General features: G+C 45.1%; 2 protein-coding genes and 1 long non-coding RNA gene across 8 annotated transcripts in view; 2 read left to right on the forward strand and 1 right to left on the reverse strand.

The window, feature by feature from the left end:
• Positions 1–510: 510 nt before the first annotated feature.
• Positions 511–6,416, reverse strand: LOC121302022 (calcium-binding and coiled-coil domain-containing protein 2-like). Of its 5 annotated transcripts, none has more exons than XM_041231810.1 (11): positions 6,313–6,416; positions 5,489–5,568; positions 4,903–5,059; positions 4,208–4,310; positions 3,464–3,612; positions 2,947–3,072; positions 2,447–2,605; positions 2,076–2,203; positions 1,509–1,599; positions 1,159–1,314; positions 511–900 (listed from the first exon to the last, which is right to left on the reverse strand). In XM_041231810.1, the coding sequence occupies exons 3-11, from the start codon at positions 5,044–5,046 to the stop codon at positions 658–660; spliced, it is 1,299 nt and encodes a 432-aa protein (XP_041087744.1). In that variant the 5' UTR covers positions 5,047–5,059; positions 5,489–5,568; positions 6,313–6,416; the 3' UTR covers positions 511–657. The 5 variants fall into 5 exon arrangements, with proteins under 5 accessions (XP_041087744.1, XP_041087740.1, XP_041087741.1 ...); XM_041231806.1 differs by having other exon boundaries at positions 2,387–2,605; XM_041231807.1 differs by having other exon boundaries at positions 2,387–2,605; positions 5,447–5,568.
• Positions 6,417–11,204: 4,788 nt separating this feature from the next.
• Positions 11,205–13,857, forward strand: LOC121301811. Of its 2 annotated transcripts, none has more exons than XR_005947652.1 (3): positions 11,205–11,376; positions 12,477–12,722; positions 13,641–13,857. It is a non-coding gene; the product is annotated as an uncharacterized LOC121301811 (long non-coding RNA). The 2 variants fall into 2 exon arrangements; XR_005947653.1 differs by having other exon boundaries at positions 13,644–13,857.
• A 125-nt stretch (positions 13,858–13,982) lies between these two features.
• ttll6 (tubulin tyrosine ligase-like family, member 6) overlaps positions 13,983–17,392 on the forward strand; it is a 10,541-nt gene continuing 7,131 nt past the window's right edge. Inside the window, exons 1-4 of the mRNA XM_041231419.1 lie at positions 13,983–14,299; positions 14,668–14,786; positions 15,482–15,612; positions 16,541–16,697. Of these exons, the coding sequence (XP_041087353.1) occupies positions 14,766–14,786; positions 15,482–15,612; positions 16,541–16,697 (309 nt within the window). The 5' untranslated portion in view covers positions 13,983–14,299; positions 14,668–14,765. The remainder of the gene's footprint in view (positions 14,300–14,667; positions 14,787–15,481; positions 15,613–16,540; positions 16,698–17,392) is intronic.

Genomic DNA, 17,392 nt, shown 5'->3' on the forward strand with positions numbered 1-17,392 from the left:
CCTCGTGGCTTCCTCCTCCAATCCCCGCCTGGAGGAGGTTAGCATCCGAGTACGCCAGCTCTCGGACGTCTGCGCGGGGGGGGGTGGCGGGGGGGTGTGGTGGGTGCAGTGAACAGAGAATTGTCATCATCAGTTTAGAGTTTCAAACCGCTGGCAGGGGAGAGCCTCAGGGACCCCACATAAGTTTCTTGTACCATTCACATGCTAACTAAAAGACTGGAGGAAACGTTCTACGTTCTATGGCAGCGATCTGACTGACTTGCCCAGCCGAGGGTCACTGTCTGGTCCGCAGGCTCCTGGCTTTCGGCTTCCCTCGTTGGCTGATTAATGCAAATCTGTCTCTTCCTGTCACACAGAACAATAGTTTAGCCCCCCCCCCCTTCTCCCCCCCAACATACTATATCAAAAGATGTGACAATAATATAATAATAACAATAAAACTCTCTCCAAGTGACTTTATTATTATTATTATATTATATTATCTAAATTATTCATTATTATTATTATTATTTAATAATTTACACCTGATACCTGGAAAGAGTTGCTAAGCTTTGGCATAAAGTTTGCCAAGTAAAAGAAATCTATTAATGCTTCAAAACTACAAATAAACAGTTAGTAGTGGACTGTGACTGACAGACAGACAGACAGACAGCGAGATCACAACAACAAACAGTCAACAAAAGGGAGTACCTCTGTCTTCTCAAGCCGTTCCTTCATGACCTCAAACTCGCGCTTCCAGCACTGCAGCTGCGCCTCCCTCTCCTGATGCTCCGCCACCTCCCTCTCGTGAGAGAGCCGCACTGACGTCACTTCCTCCAGGGTGCGGCCCGCCCGCTGTGCCTCTGAGCTCGCCAGCGCCCGTGCTTCCTGCACCTGCAGCTCCAGCTCCCGGCACCGCGCCTGGGGGGGGGGATGGGACGGGACAGCTCTGTCATGCACCGGCAACCTCGCGTGGGGAAGGGTTAAAGTCTCATGTAGATACAGTCAACGCATAAGCACAACAACCTGATATGAGTCGGGTGACATTTTATTCACCCCCATATAAAGCAACAGAAAAAAACTCCAAATGTAACCACTGTCGAAGTTTTTTGGGCAAATACAGACGTTTGCAGTCTCCTCTCCTCACTCTCGCCTCTCCCTGCTCCCTCCTCCTCACACCTGCATTTCGGTGTTCTCTTTCTTCTCCTCCTCGAGCGCTCTCCTCAGCTCCTCGTTCTTCGAGCGTAGTTCCCGCAGGCTCTCGACGGCCGCCCTCGCATTCCGCAGCTCTCCCGCCAGCTTCACATTCTCCCTCTGCGCATTCTCCAGGTCAAACTGCAACGCACACATGCTGCTAAGTAATTATACCCAGCGCAGACACAGAGACACTTTAGCGGTGTGTATCACTTGTGTCACGACACAAGACCAACAAACAACAGCTTTTTCACCAAACAGTTCTGGAATGAAGAAGTGAATTTTTGTAGTCTCCGCCCCTCCGCGTTGTGTCCCCGCCCCTCGCCTCTCTCTACCTGCAGCAGCTGGCTCCAGTCCTGCAGTTTCTTCAGCTCTGACTCAGCCTGTGTCTTCCCCCTCTCCAGCTTCACCAGACTCTCTCTCAGCCTGCGGAAGAAGGGAGAGGCAGGGCGCTGCAAACACACTCAACAGCGAAAACCATCTCTCATTAACTTCTCACATGCACTGCAGGATAGTGCATGTCTAGGGGATATAGGGGGGTGGTTTATTTATCAGGGGGGTGGTTTAACAGGAGTGGTTGGTAGGGGTGTGGTTTATGTGGGGGGAGTGGTCCATCTGGGGGAGTGGTTGTTTTATCAGGGGGGTGGTTTAACAGGAGTAGTTGGCAGGGGGAGTGGTTTATGTGGGGGGGAGTGGTCTATCTGGGGGAGTGGTTGTTTTATCAGGGGTGTGGTTTAACAGGAGTGGTTGGTAGGGGTGTGGTTTATGTGGGGGAGTGGTCTATCTGGGGGAGTGGTTGTTTTATCAGGGGTGTGGTTTAACAGGAGTGGCCTATCTGGGGGAGTGGTTTATGTGGGGGGAGTGGTCTATCTGGGGGAGTGGTTTGTGTTGAAATGACTCACTTGTCGAGCTCTTCCTCAGCCTGGCTGCTCCTCTTTTTCAGCTCCTCGTTCTCCGCTCTCAGCTGCCTGGCCTTCGCAATCACCTTGTCCTGACTGTCTCTCACGGCTGTGAGAGTCTGCTGCAGCTCCTGGACGGGGGACCGGGGGACAAGTTAACACATGAAACACCAAGCAACTTCAGGGATGTAAACAAGACTCCCGTTTCACAGCAATCTAATCCATTCCTGGTTTCACTGTGCGTTTAATAAGACGCACCTGAGCTTGTTACCTGTACACACTGGGGCTAATCAAGCGTGCAACAGGAATCTTACTTCCAGCCCTGAAAAGCACCGTTTCGTGTGGCTCCTGTTTTTGGTGCCGATTTCCTTCACCTCCTTCTCTCGGATGCTCTCCAGACCCTGCTCTTCCGCCCCGGCCAGTCTGGTCTCCATTTCTCGCAGCTGGGTAAGCACAGCCTCCCTGCTCTGCTTCTCCTCCTCGCCCTTCTGCTGCAGCTTCGACACGTCAGAGCCCAGCTTCTCTACCGACTCCTGCAAACACACACACACACAGTCACCGTGCCAGACCCTGGGTGTGTGACTATTGCAATTACTGTACAATCACACAGCTATTTTGGTCAGTTACAAATTTAGGATTGACATTTACTCTGCAGCAACTATAAATACATTCGCCATCTTATTTCCATCCCTAAAAAGAATGGCGGTGGCAAACTTTTATTTGATTTATTTGGTCTTTATTTAACCAGGAAAGTCCCGTTGAGAGAAAACATTTTAGACTTGGTCTAGAAAGAGCCAAACAATACATTTGAGAAGGTGAAACTGAATCTCAGTGGCTTTGTGGAGCTTGCCCCCCCTAGTCTGCGTGCTCGTACCTCGGTCTTCCTCAGCTCCAGCAGCCTGTCTTCCAGCTCCCTCTTCAGGAAGATGATGGTCTCACCCTGCTGTCTATTCTCTCTCCTCAGTTCCTCCACCACCTTCTCGATCTCCTCCACTTGCTCCTGCCAGTGAGAACAAAGCTTCGGTCAGCGGCTGTCTCTCGCTCACTTTGTCCAGAAACACTGAAGCAATGATGCTCCCGATTCTACTCTGCCACACACACGCTGACTGCCTGAGCAAACCCCTGAACCGTTTCTTTCGTTTTGAGCAGCTTTCCTGTGAAACCCTCAGAGATGCACAGACCGATTACTCTGCTGTCACTGTGATCAAGGCCCTCCACACAGGAGACGACTGTTGGTATTGTCTAGTCAAACAGCTGCCTGGGTTTGTGTGGGCCGCTGTTCTCTGCAGAGTACAAGAAATGCTGCTGCTTCCTAACCCTCACCCAGGTGTCAAACTTTTCTGCGAACCCCTAAATCTCCCCTCCCGGCCTGCGGGTCTCGCCTCGCTCACCTGAGTGGTGACCACGAGCAGGTCGCTCTCCAGGCTGGACTCAGGGGCCCCCTGGAATCGGAAGGGGGTGCTGGCCCCTCGGATCAGCCCTCTGCTGTCCACATAGCAGAACTGATAGAACTCGCCATCCTCCTTGGGCAGGTAGTACGCTGGGGAGCAGAGGCAAATCAATCAATTATTACCGTTACTACCATCCCTTTATCAGCACTGATGCTGGCACTCTTGTATGGCAATTTTGCAGTTTTGCCCGCCATGCTTTCACGACACATTTACCACAGATGACCCTGGTTTACGACGTTTATTAATATTCCTTACCATGCTTGCCTATGCTTTACCACACCTCTCTGTGCTTTGCAATGCTTGCCTATGCTTTACCACACCTCTCTGTGCTTTACAATGCTTCCCTGTGCTTTACCACACCTCTCTGTGCTTTACAATGCTTCCCTATGCTTTACCAGACCTCTCTGTGCTTTACAATGCTTGCCTATGCTTTACCAGACCTCTCTGTTCTTTACAATGCTTCCCTATGCTTTACCAGACCTCTCTGTTCTTTACAATGCTTCCCTATGCTTTACCACACCTCTCTGTGCTTTGCAATGCTTCCCTATGCTTTACCAAACCTCTCTGTTCTTTATAATGCTTGCCTATGCTTTACCATGCTGTCACTCTGACATTCTGCTATGATTAATTCTACAACTGGAAACTTTCATAAGGGCAGCTGGGACTGGCTCCCAGGAGACTCACCCTCAAAGACCACCTCTTGCTGTGCCTGTGTCTTTTTCTCATGGTTGCTGGGAAGGGGGGCCCACAGGAAGGTGTAGTAATCCCTTGTGGTGCTCCAGCCAACCTGAGAGAGAGAGAGAGAGAGAGAGAGAGAGAGAGAGAGAGAGAGGCTCAATTATAGGGTAAGGGTTCAGGTATTAGGAGTGGCTCTGTTACAAGATGGAAGTTGATTGTCATGCCAGCATAATTATTATTATTATTATTATTTTAATTTATAAATTAAACCGCTACCACCCCTGCGTTGACTCGGGCGCGGCGAAGATGAACACACGCTGTCCTTCGAGGCCTGTGCCGTCAGCCGCACGCTTCTTTACACACTGCAGGCTCATCGTCGGAGGACAACGCAGCTCTGGGCAGCTTACAGGCAAGCCCGCAGCCGCCTGGACAGTCTACAGGGGTTGCCGGTGCGCAGAGAGCTGAGGACACTGGTCCAGGCTATACAGCGCATCCTGCACTCCACTCGGAGCGCCTTTACCAGTCACCCGGATTGCATGACTGGAACAGAAAGTGGCATGAAAGTGGCAGGAACTGTGGAGCATACCATCTAAATTTTAGGGATGTGTCACTTTGACCCCCGCCATTCTCCACTAATAATTGTCACTGCAGTCTGTTTTCTAGGACACAGAATGCTCTGGCACGTCGTCGTGGTAACCTACCTTAAAAATGCCGATCCAGTCTTTGATGTTGGGCTGCAGTGCAGCTGTGATGGTATAGGCGCATCTGACCGACTGACCGGGAAAGTAAGACTTCTCCACATTGTTGAAAACCACCTGGGAGAAACTGGACGAGTCCGTGTCCATTATGGATTCTGTTCTGTAACGATATTACACAAAATAAAATAAAAAAAACTCAATTTAAACAATAATAATAATAAAACAATCTGTAATTCTCCTTTAATACCAGTTAATAATAAACACGTACAAATCTGGTTATTAATTAGGTCACATACTCCACCCAGTATCTTTGTTGTGATTGTATGATAAAACCATAATCATTGTGCAATGCATTTCTAAAAGGTCACCAACTACAAAATAATAATAATAATAATAATAATAATAATAATAATAATAATAATAATAATAATAATAATAATTGCTTGTTTCATTATTTACAGAAGTGAACCCCTCGCTCGAATGTCACGGTTGAAAGTTAAGATTTGCTGGCAATATTATTTATCTTAATGAATGCTAATATTATTACAGGCTAAGTAAGCCGTCAGAACTCTTCGTCCTTTCGACCAACCTCAATTTAAAACAAATAAATATAAAACTAATTCTCTTGAGAAAGTGGTCTTCCGTGTTCTTCTTTCTTGTAAACTGAAACTATACAGAGAAAAGAGAAGAGAAAGTGAAAGAGTTAGCGTGAGCAAGGGAGAGAGCACTGCCAGTGCAAGGCTTCAATAGCACAAACACTAACAGAGGGGGAAAAAACAACAACAACAACAACATTTGCTCCCAAAGGAAGGATGTCACATGAAACTTTGAAAATATATCTCAGTTTACTGACGCTGCCAGTGTCCCAATGCAATGAGCATTCGGGCGCGCAGTGTCTTCTGGGCGATGTAGTTTATCTGGTACACGCTGAACGGGGCTTCCAATCAACAGAACTGCACAGGAAAACTACAACACCCGTCCCCAAGCAAAGCCAACAACAGACTGGCTTCGCATTTAACGTTTGGTCAAGGGTTTTCCAAGCTGTCAGCCAGTGACGCAGTTTATTATTATTATTTTTGTATACCGTCCCAAATGAGTCGAAAATGAATCATTAATAATAATAATAATAATAATAATAATAATAATAATAATAAAATAATAATAATAATAATAATAATGCTGTAAAAATGTATTGCTACATTTTTATTTAAATAATAATAAATAAATAATTTAGCAGACGCTTTTTATCCAAAGCAACTTACAGAAATTAAACAAACTACAAAAAATTAAAAAATAGCAATTTAAATATCTTATAAGATGGACAAATAAGGATAGGGAGAGAATTAGAAACATTTAAAATACACAACTGCACAAAATAACCACACAGAAACACCCTAAAACAAGTGTTCTTACATCCCACCGGCAAGGGAGATGAATCCGTAGCAATCCTTAATCAGAGGCAGACGAAACAGGTGTGTGATTCAAACAACACACACATATACACATACATACAGTACAATGTACAAACAAACAGGGGCGGAGCCAGTCCGTATTCTCTCCCGTGATTGGATGAGACAAAACGCTGCTCATTAATATTAATCACAGAGACGGGTCCAGATAACAGTGCTTTTAAAGCAGATTAGCTGTCTTGACGTTTTTGTACCTCTAGGTGGCAGAAGATTATCTACAGATAGGGCTTTAATTTTTCGGGTTTAATTTTGATCGCATGACGACCCAGTCAAACTTATTTTGAGCCGATTCAATTACAAAACAACGTCACTTGTTTTTACCTTCATATTTTGACTGAGCAGGATTCTGTTCCGCTTAATTTTTTTTTATTTCAAACAGACCTCACAAGTTACATTAATCACTGGTACTTTTTAATTAAGCAGACTACAATGTTGAACTATGCATGAGTCATTTGCAATAGGACCTGGGTTTTACGGCACATCCGAAGGACGGAGCACAAGGAGGTTCGGTCATTTGCTCAGGGTCACACACAACAAATCAATGACTGAGCTGGGATTTGAGCCGGGAACTTGCTGGTACCAAGCCCCTTTCTCTAACCACTGGACCACCAAGACTGCTTAAATCAACACGTAACGTCCCCTAGCACCTAAAATATAATTCTGGACTAATTTTGTAATATTAACGGTCCTCCATTAACAAAACTACATAGCACCCAATTGTACCAGTACTCGCATCATCTTGTACCAGCACGGAACTGCGCCAGACTTTGCTGTATTCTACTACTGCTGTCAGTCATCATTATATTTGCTGTATGTGGTATCTGATTTTACTCTTAAAGGTGCACGTACAGTATATTTTAAAATATGTATTTATAGAGACCAGGAATAAACTCTTTTCGGTCTACTTTTTTCTGATGGATGTCGCTATTTTTTAACACCTCTCTAAACTAATACGCAGGGTTTTAAAGCGCTGTATAGCTTTAATTGACGGATTTCTGCTCGTTTATTTATCCCAGGGCTCCTCAAACTCGATCCTGGGGACCCCCTGTGTCTGCTGGTTTCCATTCCAACCAAGCCCTCAATTACTGAACCAGACCCTTCATTGAACTGATAATTTGCTTAATTAGACCTTTCTACTTGTTTTCAGCTCTTGAACAGTTGCATATTTCAAGTTAGCCGTAACATTTGATAAGTAGCTAGAACTTTGCAACTGTTTAAGAGCTGAAAACAAGTAAAAAGGTCTAATTAAGCAAATTATTATTTCAATGAAGGGTCTGGTTAATAATTGAGGGCTCGGTTGGAACGAAAACCAGCAGCCGCAGCAGAGGGTCCCGGGACAGAGTCTGAGAAGCCCTGATTTATCGCACTGAGTAACACTGGGTCGTCGGGGGTAAATCTAATGTGATATTCTTTGTCTATGTCCAATTCTCTACTTTAATTTCCAGTCGCAAAGTGAAACCTGATGTGTTTCGCGTGGTGCCCCTATTGTGTCGACCACACAGTAATAATGAGCTTCTCACCTCATTTAGCAACGCGACCATATGGAGAATCTGCCGCTCTCGACAACATGTGCGGCCGGTCGCGATTACCATATGAATGTGGGACTCTGATGGGGTGTCAGCACCCTCGCCCTTGACATGCTCTGTTGTCTCGACTCCGCACAGGACATTTGGGCAGTGCGAGCCGGTCACCTGTTCCACAAACCATAAGGAGATATTCAGTGGCGGGGCTTTGATGACACGCCTAATAATAGGGCGGGGGCAGAGAGGCCGGGAAAGAGCCAATCCAAACGGGGAGTCTGAGCATGTGGTTGACGGTGTAAGACTTAGCTACAACATTTTGGTTTATTTTGTAGTACTTATGTATTCTGAAAAAAAAAAAAAAAAAAAAAAAAAAAAAAAAAAAAAAAAAAAAAAAAAGAAAAAACTACCTGCATTATATAACAGATACAAAGATAGGAGACTGTCAGCAGTTAATACATCAACCCCCCCCCCCCCCCCCCATCTCTGCTTTCCAGGGTCTCTCACCTCCATCAGTTTGCACTGCACTGCAGCACGTGTAAAATCAATAGCGGCTTTTAACAAGCTCAGAGGGCTTCGGCTTTATCCAGCCGTGATGAATGAGTACGGCTCAGTAGATTGGAAATGAAGCAATCCTTCCAAGACAAGAGGGCATTAATAATGCACCGAGCCGCCAATAAGCACACTGCACAACAGCCTGTGTCCCTTACAGCTAAGTGAAGGCAATTTATTAATATCTGTCTATAGCTCTGCAAAAGCCACAGTGGTCAGAATCAAACAAGCAAGTGCGTGCTTGCTATCTGTTTTATAAGTATGGAACATAATTATCAATGGAAGTTCCATGTTCTTAGATGTTAGGAGGGTGTGTGTGTGTGTGTGTGTGTGTGTGTGTGTGTGTGTGTGTCTTGTCCCCCAGCTGCTGCCTTTATTTGACATCATCGCTAACAAAGAGCAGAGGCTGGTCCCACAGATGTGAAGGTTTGGTCTCCAGGCAGCAACAGTGCAGACGAGGAACCAACCAAACAACAAGCAGCACTTTAATCACAAACCCGGGACTGAGACGCTATCTGTGTGTATATATATATATATATATATATATCAGATTTACAAATGTTAATTCAGAGCAGTAATAATAATAATAATAATAATAATAATAATAATAATAATAATAATAATAATAATAATAATAACTCCCTTTTAGTTTGCTCTGTTAGTTCTGTTTTAAACACTGATCACATTTAGCCCATCATCAACAGTGACAGAACCTCCAACACCCGTATTAATGTACTTGCGGTCTGCCGTGAGTGTGCTGAGATTGGGAATTGATAATAGGCTGTTCCTATAGGTAAGAGCTCAGCTGATCTCTGTGACCCCGGCTCCTAATTGGCTTATGGGGGGGCTGCAGGGTTTTAAAATCGATTTCCCACCTCTCTTACTCCCCCTCCTTCCATTTGCTTCTGTTACAGTTCTTTCATATATACTGTGTACACTGTGGAGAATGCACACATTTCTGACTATAGAAATTCCAGGCATTGCTGCCCAATCACTTTCTGTGCGTCAAGGAGGGTGGGGAGCAGCAGGGATAATATTGCTAGCGCTTTAATAGGAGATAACCCTTATTAGATACAGCACAGCAAAGCGTAATTAAGCACAGTAAAGCACAGAGAGGTCTGGTAAAGCATAGGGAAGCATTGTAAAGCACAGAGAGGTCTGGTAAAGCATAGGGAAGCATTGTAAAGCACAGAGAGGTCTGGTAAAGCATATGGAAGCATTGTAAAGCACAAAGAGGTCTGGTAAAGCATATGGAAGCATTGTAAAGCACAGAGAGGTATGGTAAAGCTTTGGGAAGCATACGGAAGCGCAAATAACTAAAACATGGCAAATCAAGGTAAAGTAAATGCATAGCACAGCCATGAGAAAACTACAAAATGATCATGCAAATTTAAAATGGTGAACTCTTCTAACTGGAAGTAGTTATTTAGTTAGGAAGGTTGGCAGTTATAATCATACAAATATATGGGTTTCTCAAACAATGTGTTGTCAAGTGGTGTGAAATTACGAGTCATACTCTTCTTCTTAAAAAGATACAGGCTGATCATTAAGACAGAACCCATTACAACCGGCTTGTCTGTCTCCCCGTGCCAGCAAGACCAATGTCCGTCGATTTGGTAATTAACAATGATACAAGACTGATGAATGTGGGGGGTTGCACTGCCTGGCTGCTGAATTGATTTGTCCGTTGCATTTCCTGTAAAACTGTTAGGATTAATGAAAAGCGACGAGGAGCCCGTTCCAGCTTTCTTGATTTATGGATCAATTTAGGAAAAGCAGGAAAAATGACTATTTTACAGCTCGCGGAACAAGGTTCCTATAAAACATGCGCGGGGGGGTTGGGGGGCTAGTCAACGAACGACTAGCTGTCTTATCAGCGAGGATCAATGCGCGCAATAAGGGCCAGTGCTCTCTAATGACAGAGCGGGAAGATCGATGGGGTGCTAATGGCACTTTTGTCTAGTTCATATTCCAGCCTTCACTTCAATTTCCACGCCTCACCTGAAGACCAGTGTCGAAGCTACAGCGCATTTATACACAGCTCTCGTGTGCCTGCACAGATATGCACAGCTCGATACAGTTTATGCTTGAAACGCTGTTCTTTGCATGTGCGAGTGTGTGCGTGTGCGTGTGCGTGTGCGTGTGTGTGTGTGTGTGTGTGTGTGTGTGGGGGGGCCTTTAAAGCAGCCCTCTAATGCCTTGGTGCTTGTTTTTTTAGTAGCACCAGTAATCGGTAATATAATTACGCAAGAGCAATGAAGCACAGCAAGCATTTCGTGCTTCGGAGACAAATATATATATTTTTTCTTTTAGCACACTACTATGACATCATCTGAACTCCAGGTGAACCGACAGAGACGAGGCTCTAGAATGTTGACTTCATTCCATTCCGTAACCCAGCAGTGAATGAATCGTGATTATCGTATGTAGATTTTACTCCGGCATATGTCAAGACATATCAGAACCAAAGCCGTGACTTCAAGAAATAACGACCCTCAGCGTCTTCAATCACCATAGCAACGTCCAAGCCAATCCAAAGTAACAGACTGCCAAACAGAGCGTTCCCCTGATAGAGTCGCAAAGTTCTGAAACTGTAGCCAATCACAGCCCACCGATCTTTAGGTCCACCAGTTAGAAGTTGGAAGCTCCGTGAGAAGGCGGTTCAGGGGCGTGGTTTGGAGTTGAGTGTTTGTGAAAGGTGTTTTTTTTTTAATGACACTGGGAAGTTTTAATGTATTGAGACAGACTTCAAAAAAAAAAAAAAAAGAAAAAAAAAGGAACATTATAAACATTTTAATAACATTATTTTATATATTTGTTGTATTTTCAAAACGCTTGACTGTGTTTCACTTGTTTGCCCGGAGTTGTATTTTCGGCGTCATGTTACCATGAGAACCACAGCGCAGTTTTTCCAATGGATTTAAAAAAAAAAAAAGGTACGGCATGGTAACTATTGAAAATATTTCTGTTTATGATATGAAGCTAATTACACATGTTAATATACCGTATGCATTGGGTATACGATTCCAGGACATGTACTTATTGTAAATCAAATGTATTATCATTATTATTATTAATATTATATTAAAAAAAAAAAAAAATAATGATAATAATAATATTGTTGCATGTTAGATCGTTTCGCCTGCATTCGTTCATAAGAGAGAATAACCAACACTCATTTTAAATGAACAGTTAATTGAAGTTATTTTAATTTGAAACTGAGTAGGCCTACTGTACGCCGCATATCTGTGTTTACTTGTGTGTTTCCATGACAACGACACTGCCCAGCTCACCGACACCTCTGTGTATAGTTTGTACCGATTATCGTACCTCGCTATTTTTAGTTTTCCTGCTTTGCCATACCGCTCTGTGCTTTCCCTATGCTTTACTATCCCGTTCTGTGCTTTAGGAGGCGCTGTGGTCCAGTGCTTAAAGGAAACGGGCTTGTAACCAGGAGGTTCCCAGTTCAGCCCGTGTGTGTGACCCAGAGCAAGTCACTGAACCTCCTTGTGCTCTGTCTTTGGGGTGAGATGTTGTTGTAAGTGACTGTGCAGCTGATGCATAGCGCACACACCCTCATCGTATCTTGTAAAGCGCTTTGTGATAGTGGTCCACTATGAAAGGTGCTATGTAAAGATTGTTATTATTGCAATGTTTTACCATACCTGCTTCCCTGTGCTTTACCAGACCTCTCTGTGCTTTTCACTGTGCTTTACCAGACCACTCTGTGCTTTACAATGCTTCCACAGAGAGGTTGGATAAACTATGGTAAATGCATAGTATAGCCATGGGGAATCATGTGGGAAAATGCAAAAACACTGCAGTGAACTTTTCTAAGGGATTCCTCAGGTTTGCTCTGTGCATTGCCCAGTGCTGTGAATGCTGCAGGATGTGCTGCAGGTGCTGGTACAGTTTTCGGAATCTGACTCCATCTTCTCAGGGTTATTTGACCCCTGGCTCGCTCACAGGAGCTGTAAGTCAATCCCGACGGCACAATCGTCCTCCTGCCTTTCAAACACATCATCTTTATGTGTAGGGATCACCCTGGCCTTGCTGTTGACATGCGGAGAGCAGCAGGGCTATTCCACTGTCTGTCTTCAAGAGGAAAACTAGCTCTGCCACTGCTGAGGGACTGAACACGAGGAGGACAGAAAGAGAGAGAGAGAGAGAGAGAGAGAGAGAGAGAGAGAGAGAGAGAGAGAGAAGAGGAAAGAGCATTGAAGAACAAGCATTGGAGAGTTGTCATCCTTCATTAGCCTCCACTGGAAACCTCAGATTTGAAGTAAGAGTGTTATAAGTATTTAACATTAAACCACGGTAAACTATGGTAATTGCAAAGTATCACCATGGGGCCGGAACATAGGAGAAACTGCACAGCGTTTTAATTGGAGTAGTTAGCTCTCTGATACAGTAGGTAGGTAGCTCTCTGATACAGTAGGTAATTATCTCTCTGTTAATGAAGGTAGCTCTCTGATAATATAGGTAGTTAGCGCTCTGATAATGATCAGGTTGGGAGGAAGCTGGCTGTAATCTCATCTCACCCTGGCGGAGGCTCCCTGGGATCGGGCAGGGAGTTGAATTCCCAGTCGGGGTGCCAGGGCTGGGGTTTGGGGTCCTGTTACACAGGGTAGGCCTCCCAGCTGGGGTTGCTGGCTCTGGATCACATTACCCACTCTTTCTATTACCAGCCAGGTCTGGAAGCAGCCAGCACATCAGAACCAAGTTCACAGGACGCCTCTAGGAAGCTTGAGATATTGAAAATAGCTCAAATAAAAGTTGTTCGGACATTTTTGGAAATTAGCCAATATTTGTGGAAATTAGACCTGTTTTTAGAATCGATACCCCCCTTTTTGGAAAATAAGCGAACCCTTATAAAAGTTGTAAATAATAAAATCTGGTCTGGTAAAGCATAGGGAAGCATTGTAAAGCACAGAGAGGTCTGGTAAAGCATAGGGAAGCATTGTAAAGCACAGGGAGATCCGGTAAAGTACAGGGAAGCATTGTAAAGCAGAGAAAGGTCTGGTAAAGCATAGAGAAGCATTGAAACGCACAGAGAGGTGTGGTAAAGCATATTAATAATCATGGCAAACCGGGGTATAACCATGCGAAAAGCAAGGGTGAAAACAATGCAAAACAACAGTACGAATTTACCGTGCTGAACGCAGAGAGGGGAAGACCTCGTAACGGCTGATTTTCTCAGCAGAATGAAGCCCCCAGTCAAGGAGGATGAGAGCGGAGAGCAGAGAGGGGGCTCGCTGCAGGTGGAAAAGGAGTCCACAGGGAAGGGGCCCCCTCGGGACAGGGAGATGGAGCTGGAGGAGGAGGGGGAGAGTGACAGCCAGGCAGAGAACTGCAACGGGGGCCGCAACGCTGGCAAAGCCCCCTGCAAGAAAAAGAAGAAGAAAAAAAAGAGGTAAAGCAGCAGTAATAATATATAATAATATATATATATATATATATGATATATATATATATATATATATATATATTTTTTTTTTTTTTTAAGTTTTTAGCCAGAGGGAGAGAGATAAAGACAGAAAGTACTTAAGAGAATAACAGAATTCCACTCAAGTTTGCCATTCGATTCCAGTTCTGTAAAGCGAACAGGAATGGATTCTTTTTTTCGGTCTCTTTTTTCTTTAAAAAAAAAAAAAGGAACGAAAAGTTATTGGGTGAAAAAATCAAACAGAACCAAAAAAAGGAAAAAAAAAAGGGCAATCTGTAAATGAAATATCCGGTGTGCTTCTTAGATAGAAACTTTGATCAGGTTTGTGTGAGGCACGTTGTCTGTCCGTCTGCCTCTCTGTCTGTCTTCCAGATGACTCTGGATCAATCTCACCAACTGCAAGTACGAAAGCGGTGAGTAGACAGGGCAACTCAACGGGGGTAACCTTTTCAATTGGGGTGCTAGTTAGAGTTTGGAGTTCAAACGCTTAGAGGTTAGAAAAGTATTAACCCTTTCAAATTGCTTGCCTGAACGTTTATAACAATCGTTTAAACGACCCTTATACAAGTTTACCATGGTATTTCTGCACAGTATTTTAAACATGTTTAAAAATGCTAAAAGTTTAAACATTTTGAAGTTTTAACTGAAACACCACAGCTATAGAGGTGCATGTCTTTTTGTGTTTGAATAATGACATCACTAGCTGTTCTGTTAATATCTCTGATGGGGGGTGGGGGTGTTTTATTACTGACCTGCTCCCCTCGTCTCCACCCTTGTCCAGTGCGTCGTGCGGCCAGGCGGTATGGACTGAGGGAGGCGGGGGACAATGACGAGTGGACAGTGTACTGGACAGACTGCTCTGTCTCGCTGGACCGCGTCATGGACATGAAACGCTACCAGGTGCTGTAAACATGCGTTAAATATTAGTATCCCCCATTGGAACCTGCTGCATGAGCAGCAGCTGGACTTCACTCAGAGTGTAGGTGTCGCGCTCAGACTTGTAATACGTTCCTTACAGAGTAAAGGAGAGCATGTGAGAAATAAAACTCTCAGCGGGATCACAGGTACCCTCTTCTAAACATACAGTATGCAGTGGCATCGCTAGCCTGAATCCACTAGCTGGCACGCTTGTGTTGCTATTGGAGATAGTGCTGTAGAAGGGGTGTCCAGGCACACCTCTACAGAAGTTTTGTATTTTTGCATGGTGTTTATTTCTCTTTTCCCTATGCTTATACTGTGCGTTTCCTGTAGTTTACCCTGGTTTGCCATGCTTTTTAAATATGCTTTACTGCACCCCTTTGTGCTTTACAATGCTTTCCTATGCTTTACCAGACCTCTCTGTGCTTTACAATGCTTCCCTACGCTTTACCAGACCTCTCTATGCTTTACAGTGCTTCCCTACGCTTTACCAGACCTCTCTGTGCTTTACAGTGCTTCCCTTATCTTTGCCATACCTCTCTGTGCTTTATTGCACTTATCTATGCTTTTACTAGTGTAATCACAGGAAAATCATGGTCAAATCGAAACAAATTACCATGCATAAATGCCACGCTGCATTTTTATAAGGAAGTCCCCGTGCTTTCTGGTCTTTTCAGAAAATCAACCACTTCCCGGGAATGAGTGAAATCTGCAGGAAGGACCTGCTGGCCAGGAACATGAACCGGATGAGGAAGCTCTTCCCAAAGGAATACAACATCTTCCCTCGGACCTGGTGCCTGCCAGCCGAGTGAGTGGTGCACCCCCTCCCATTAGTACAGTCTGTCACTGGGCTGCCAGCCGAGTGAGTGGAGCACCCCCACCCATTAGTACAGTCTGTCACTGGGCTGCCAGCCGAGTGAGTGGAGCACCCCCACCCCCCCCCCCCCCCCCCCCCCCCACCCCATAGTACAGTCTGTCACTGGGCTGCCAGCCGAGTGAGTGGAGCACCCCCCCCCATTTGTACATTCTGTCACCGGGCTGGCTGCTGAGTGAGTGGAGCACCCCCACCCCCCCCATTAGTACAGTCCGTCACTGGGCTGGCTGCTGAGCGAGTTGGACCATTGGAATCCATACAAGTGCAGTGTATACAAAAACCATTACAATTGCACAAACACAATAAAAACACACGCGGTTCAGACTTAACAATCAGACAGGTATGTCTGTGTGTTCGTGTGTACAGGTGTGTCTCTGTGTTCCTGTGTACAGGTGTGTCTGTGTGTTCCTGTGTACAGGTGTGTCTGTGTGTTCGTGTGTACAGGTGTGTCTGTGTGTTCGTGTGTACAGGTGTGTCTGTGTGTTCGTGTGTACGGGTGAGTCTGTGTGTTCCTGTGTACAGGTGTGTCTGTGTGTTCCTGTGTACAGGTGTGTCTGTGTGTTCGTGTGGACGGGTGAGTCTGTGTGTTCGTGTGTACAGGTGTGTCTGTGTGTTCGTGTGGACGGGTGAGTCTGTGTGTTCGTGTGGACGGGTGAGTCTGTGTGTTCGTGTGTACGGGTGAGTCTGTGTGTTCGTGTGTACGGGTGAGTCTGTGTGTTCGTGTGTGAGTGAGTGAGAAGCTGAGGCAGTGGTGATGCTGCTGATCACTGACGTGTTGTGCTTTGTTTCGTTGTGTTGTGTGGTTTCACTTTGTTTCGTTGTGTTGTGTTGTGTGCTTTCACTTTGTTTCGTTGCTCCTCAGTTACAACGACTTCTCAGCCTACAGCCGAGCCAAGAAGCACAAGACCTACATCTGCAAGCCGGACTCGGGGTGCCAGGGCCGGGGAATCTTCCTCACCAAATCCACGAGAGACATCCGTCCTGGAGAGGACATGATCTGCCAGGTGTACATCTCCAAGGTGAGGTGAAGCAGGGAGGTGCAGAGGGTACAGGTGGGGGGCTGTAGGTCCCTTTTTAAATGCTTATTACATTACGTTTGCAATTTTGCAGTCCGTCCGTCCCCCCATGCTTCCCTTATAAAAGTTTACCATGGCTATACTGTGTATGTAAGTGTTTACCACATGTTTTATATGCATTACCCTACCTCTCAGGTGTTTTACAGAGCTTCCCTATGCTTTTTCACTATACTTTATTGCACTTTGCTATGCTTTTACTGTGGGAAGCTTTTATAAGGAGGTGCTTGTCGCATTTACAGCGCTTGTGCAGCAGATGGCGATGTGTGCTAAGTTTCCCATGTTGTTCCCTGATTACCACTGTGGTGGCAGCTGGTGACAGTGTTGTCAAACTACTGGATAACAATGAATGCACGTGACATTCACTGGGGTGGTCCTGGGCACTAGTCTTCACAGTCACCATCACTGGGGAGTGGGGTTAAATAAAGAACTAATGCCCATCCCCTCACCACCTAACCCCTACGTTATCTATGTAGGGAGGTGTCTGAGAATGAGCAGCGATGAGTTCTTAGCCTCTCTTTGTTTTACTGTTTTCAGGTTGAATTTAGAATTATTACTTGCGTGTAATGATAAGCTGTAACTTTGATACTTTCTACAAAGTCAATAAACGATGCCCCTTATAGCAGTTCCCTGCATTATTA

Source organism: Polyodon spathula, chromosome 28 (genome assembly GCF_017654505.1).
Source record: "Polyodon spathula isolate WHYD16114869_AA chromosome 28, ASM1765450v1, whole genome shotgun sequence".
NCBI lineage: Eukaryota > Metazoa > Chordata > Actinopteri > Acipenseriformes > Polyodontidae > Polyodon > Polyodon spathula.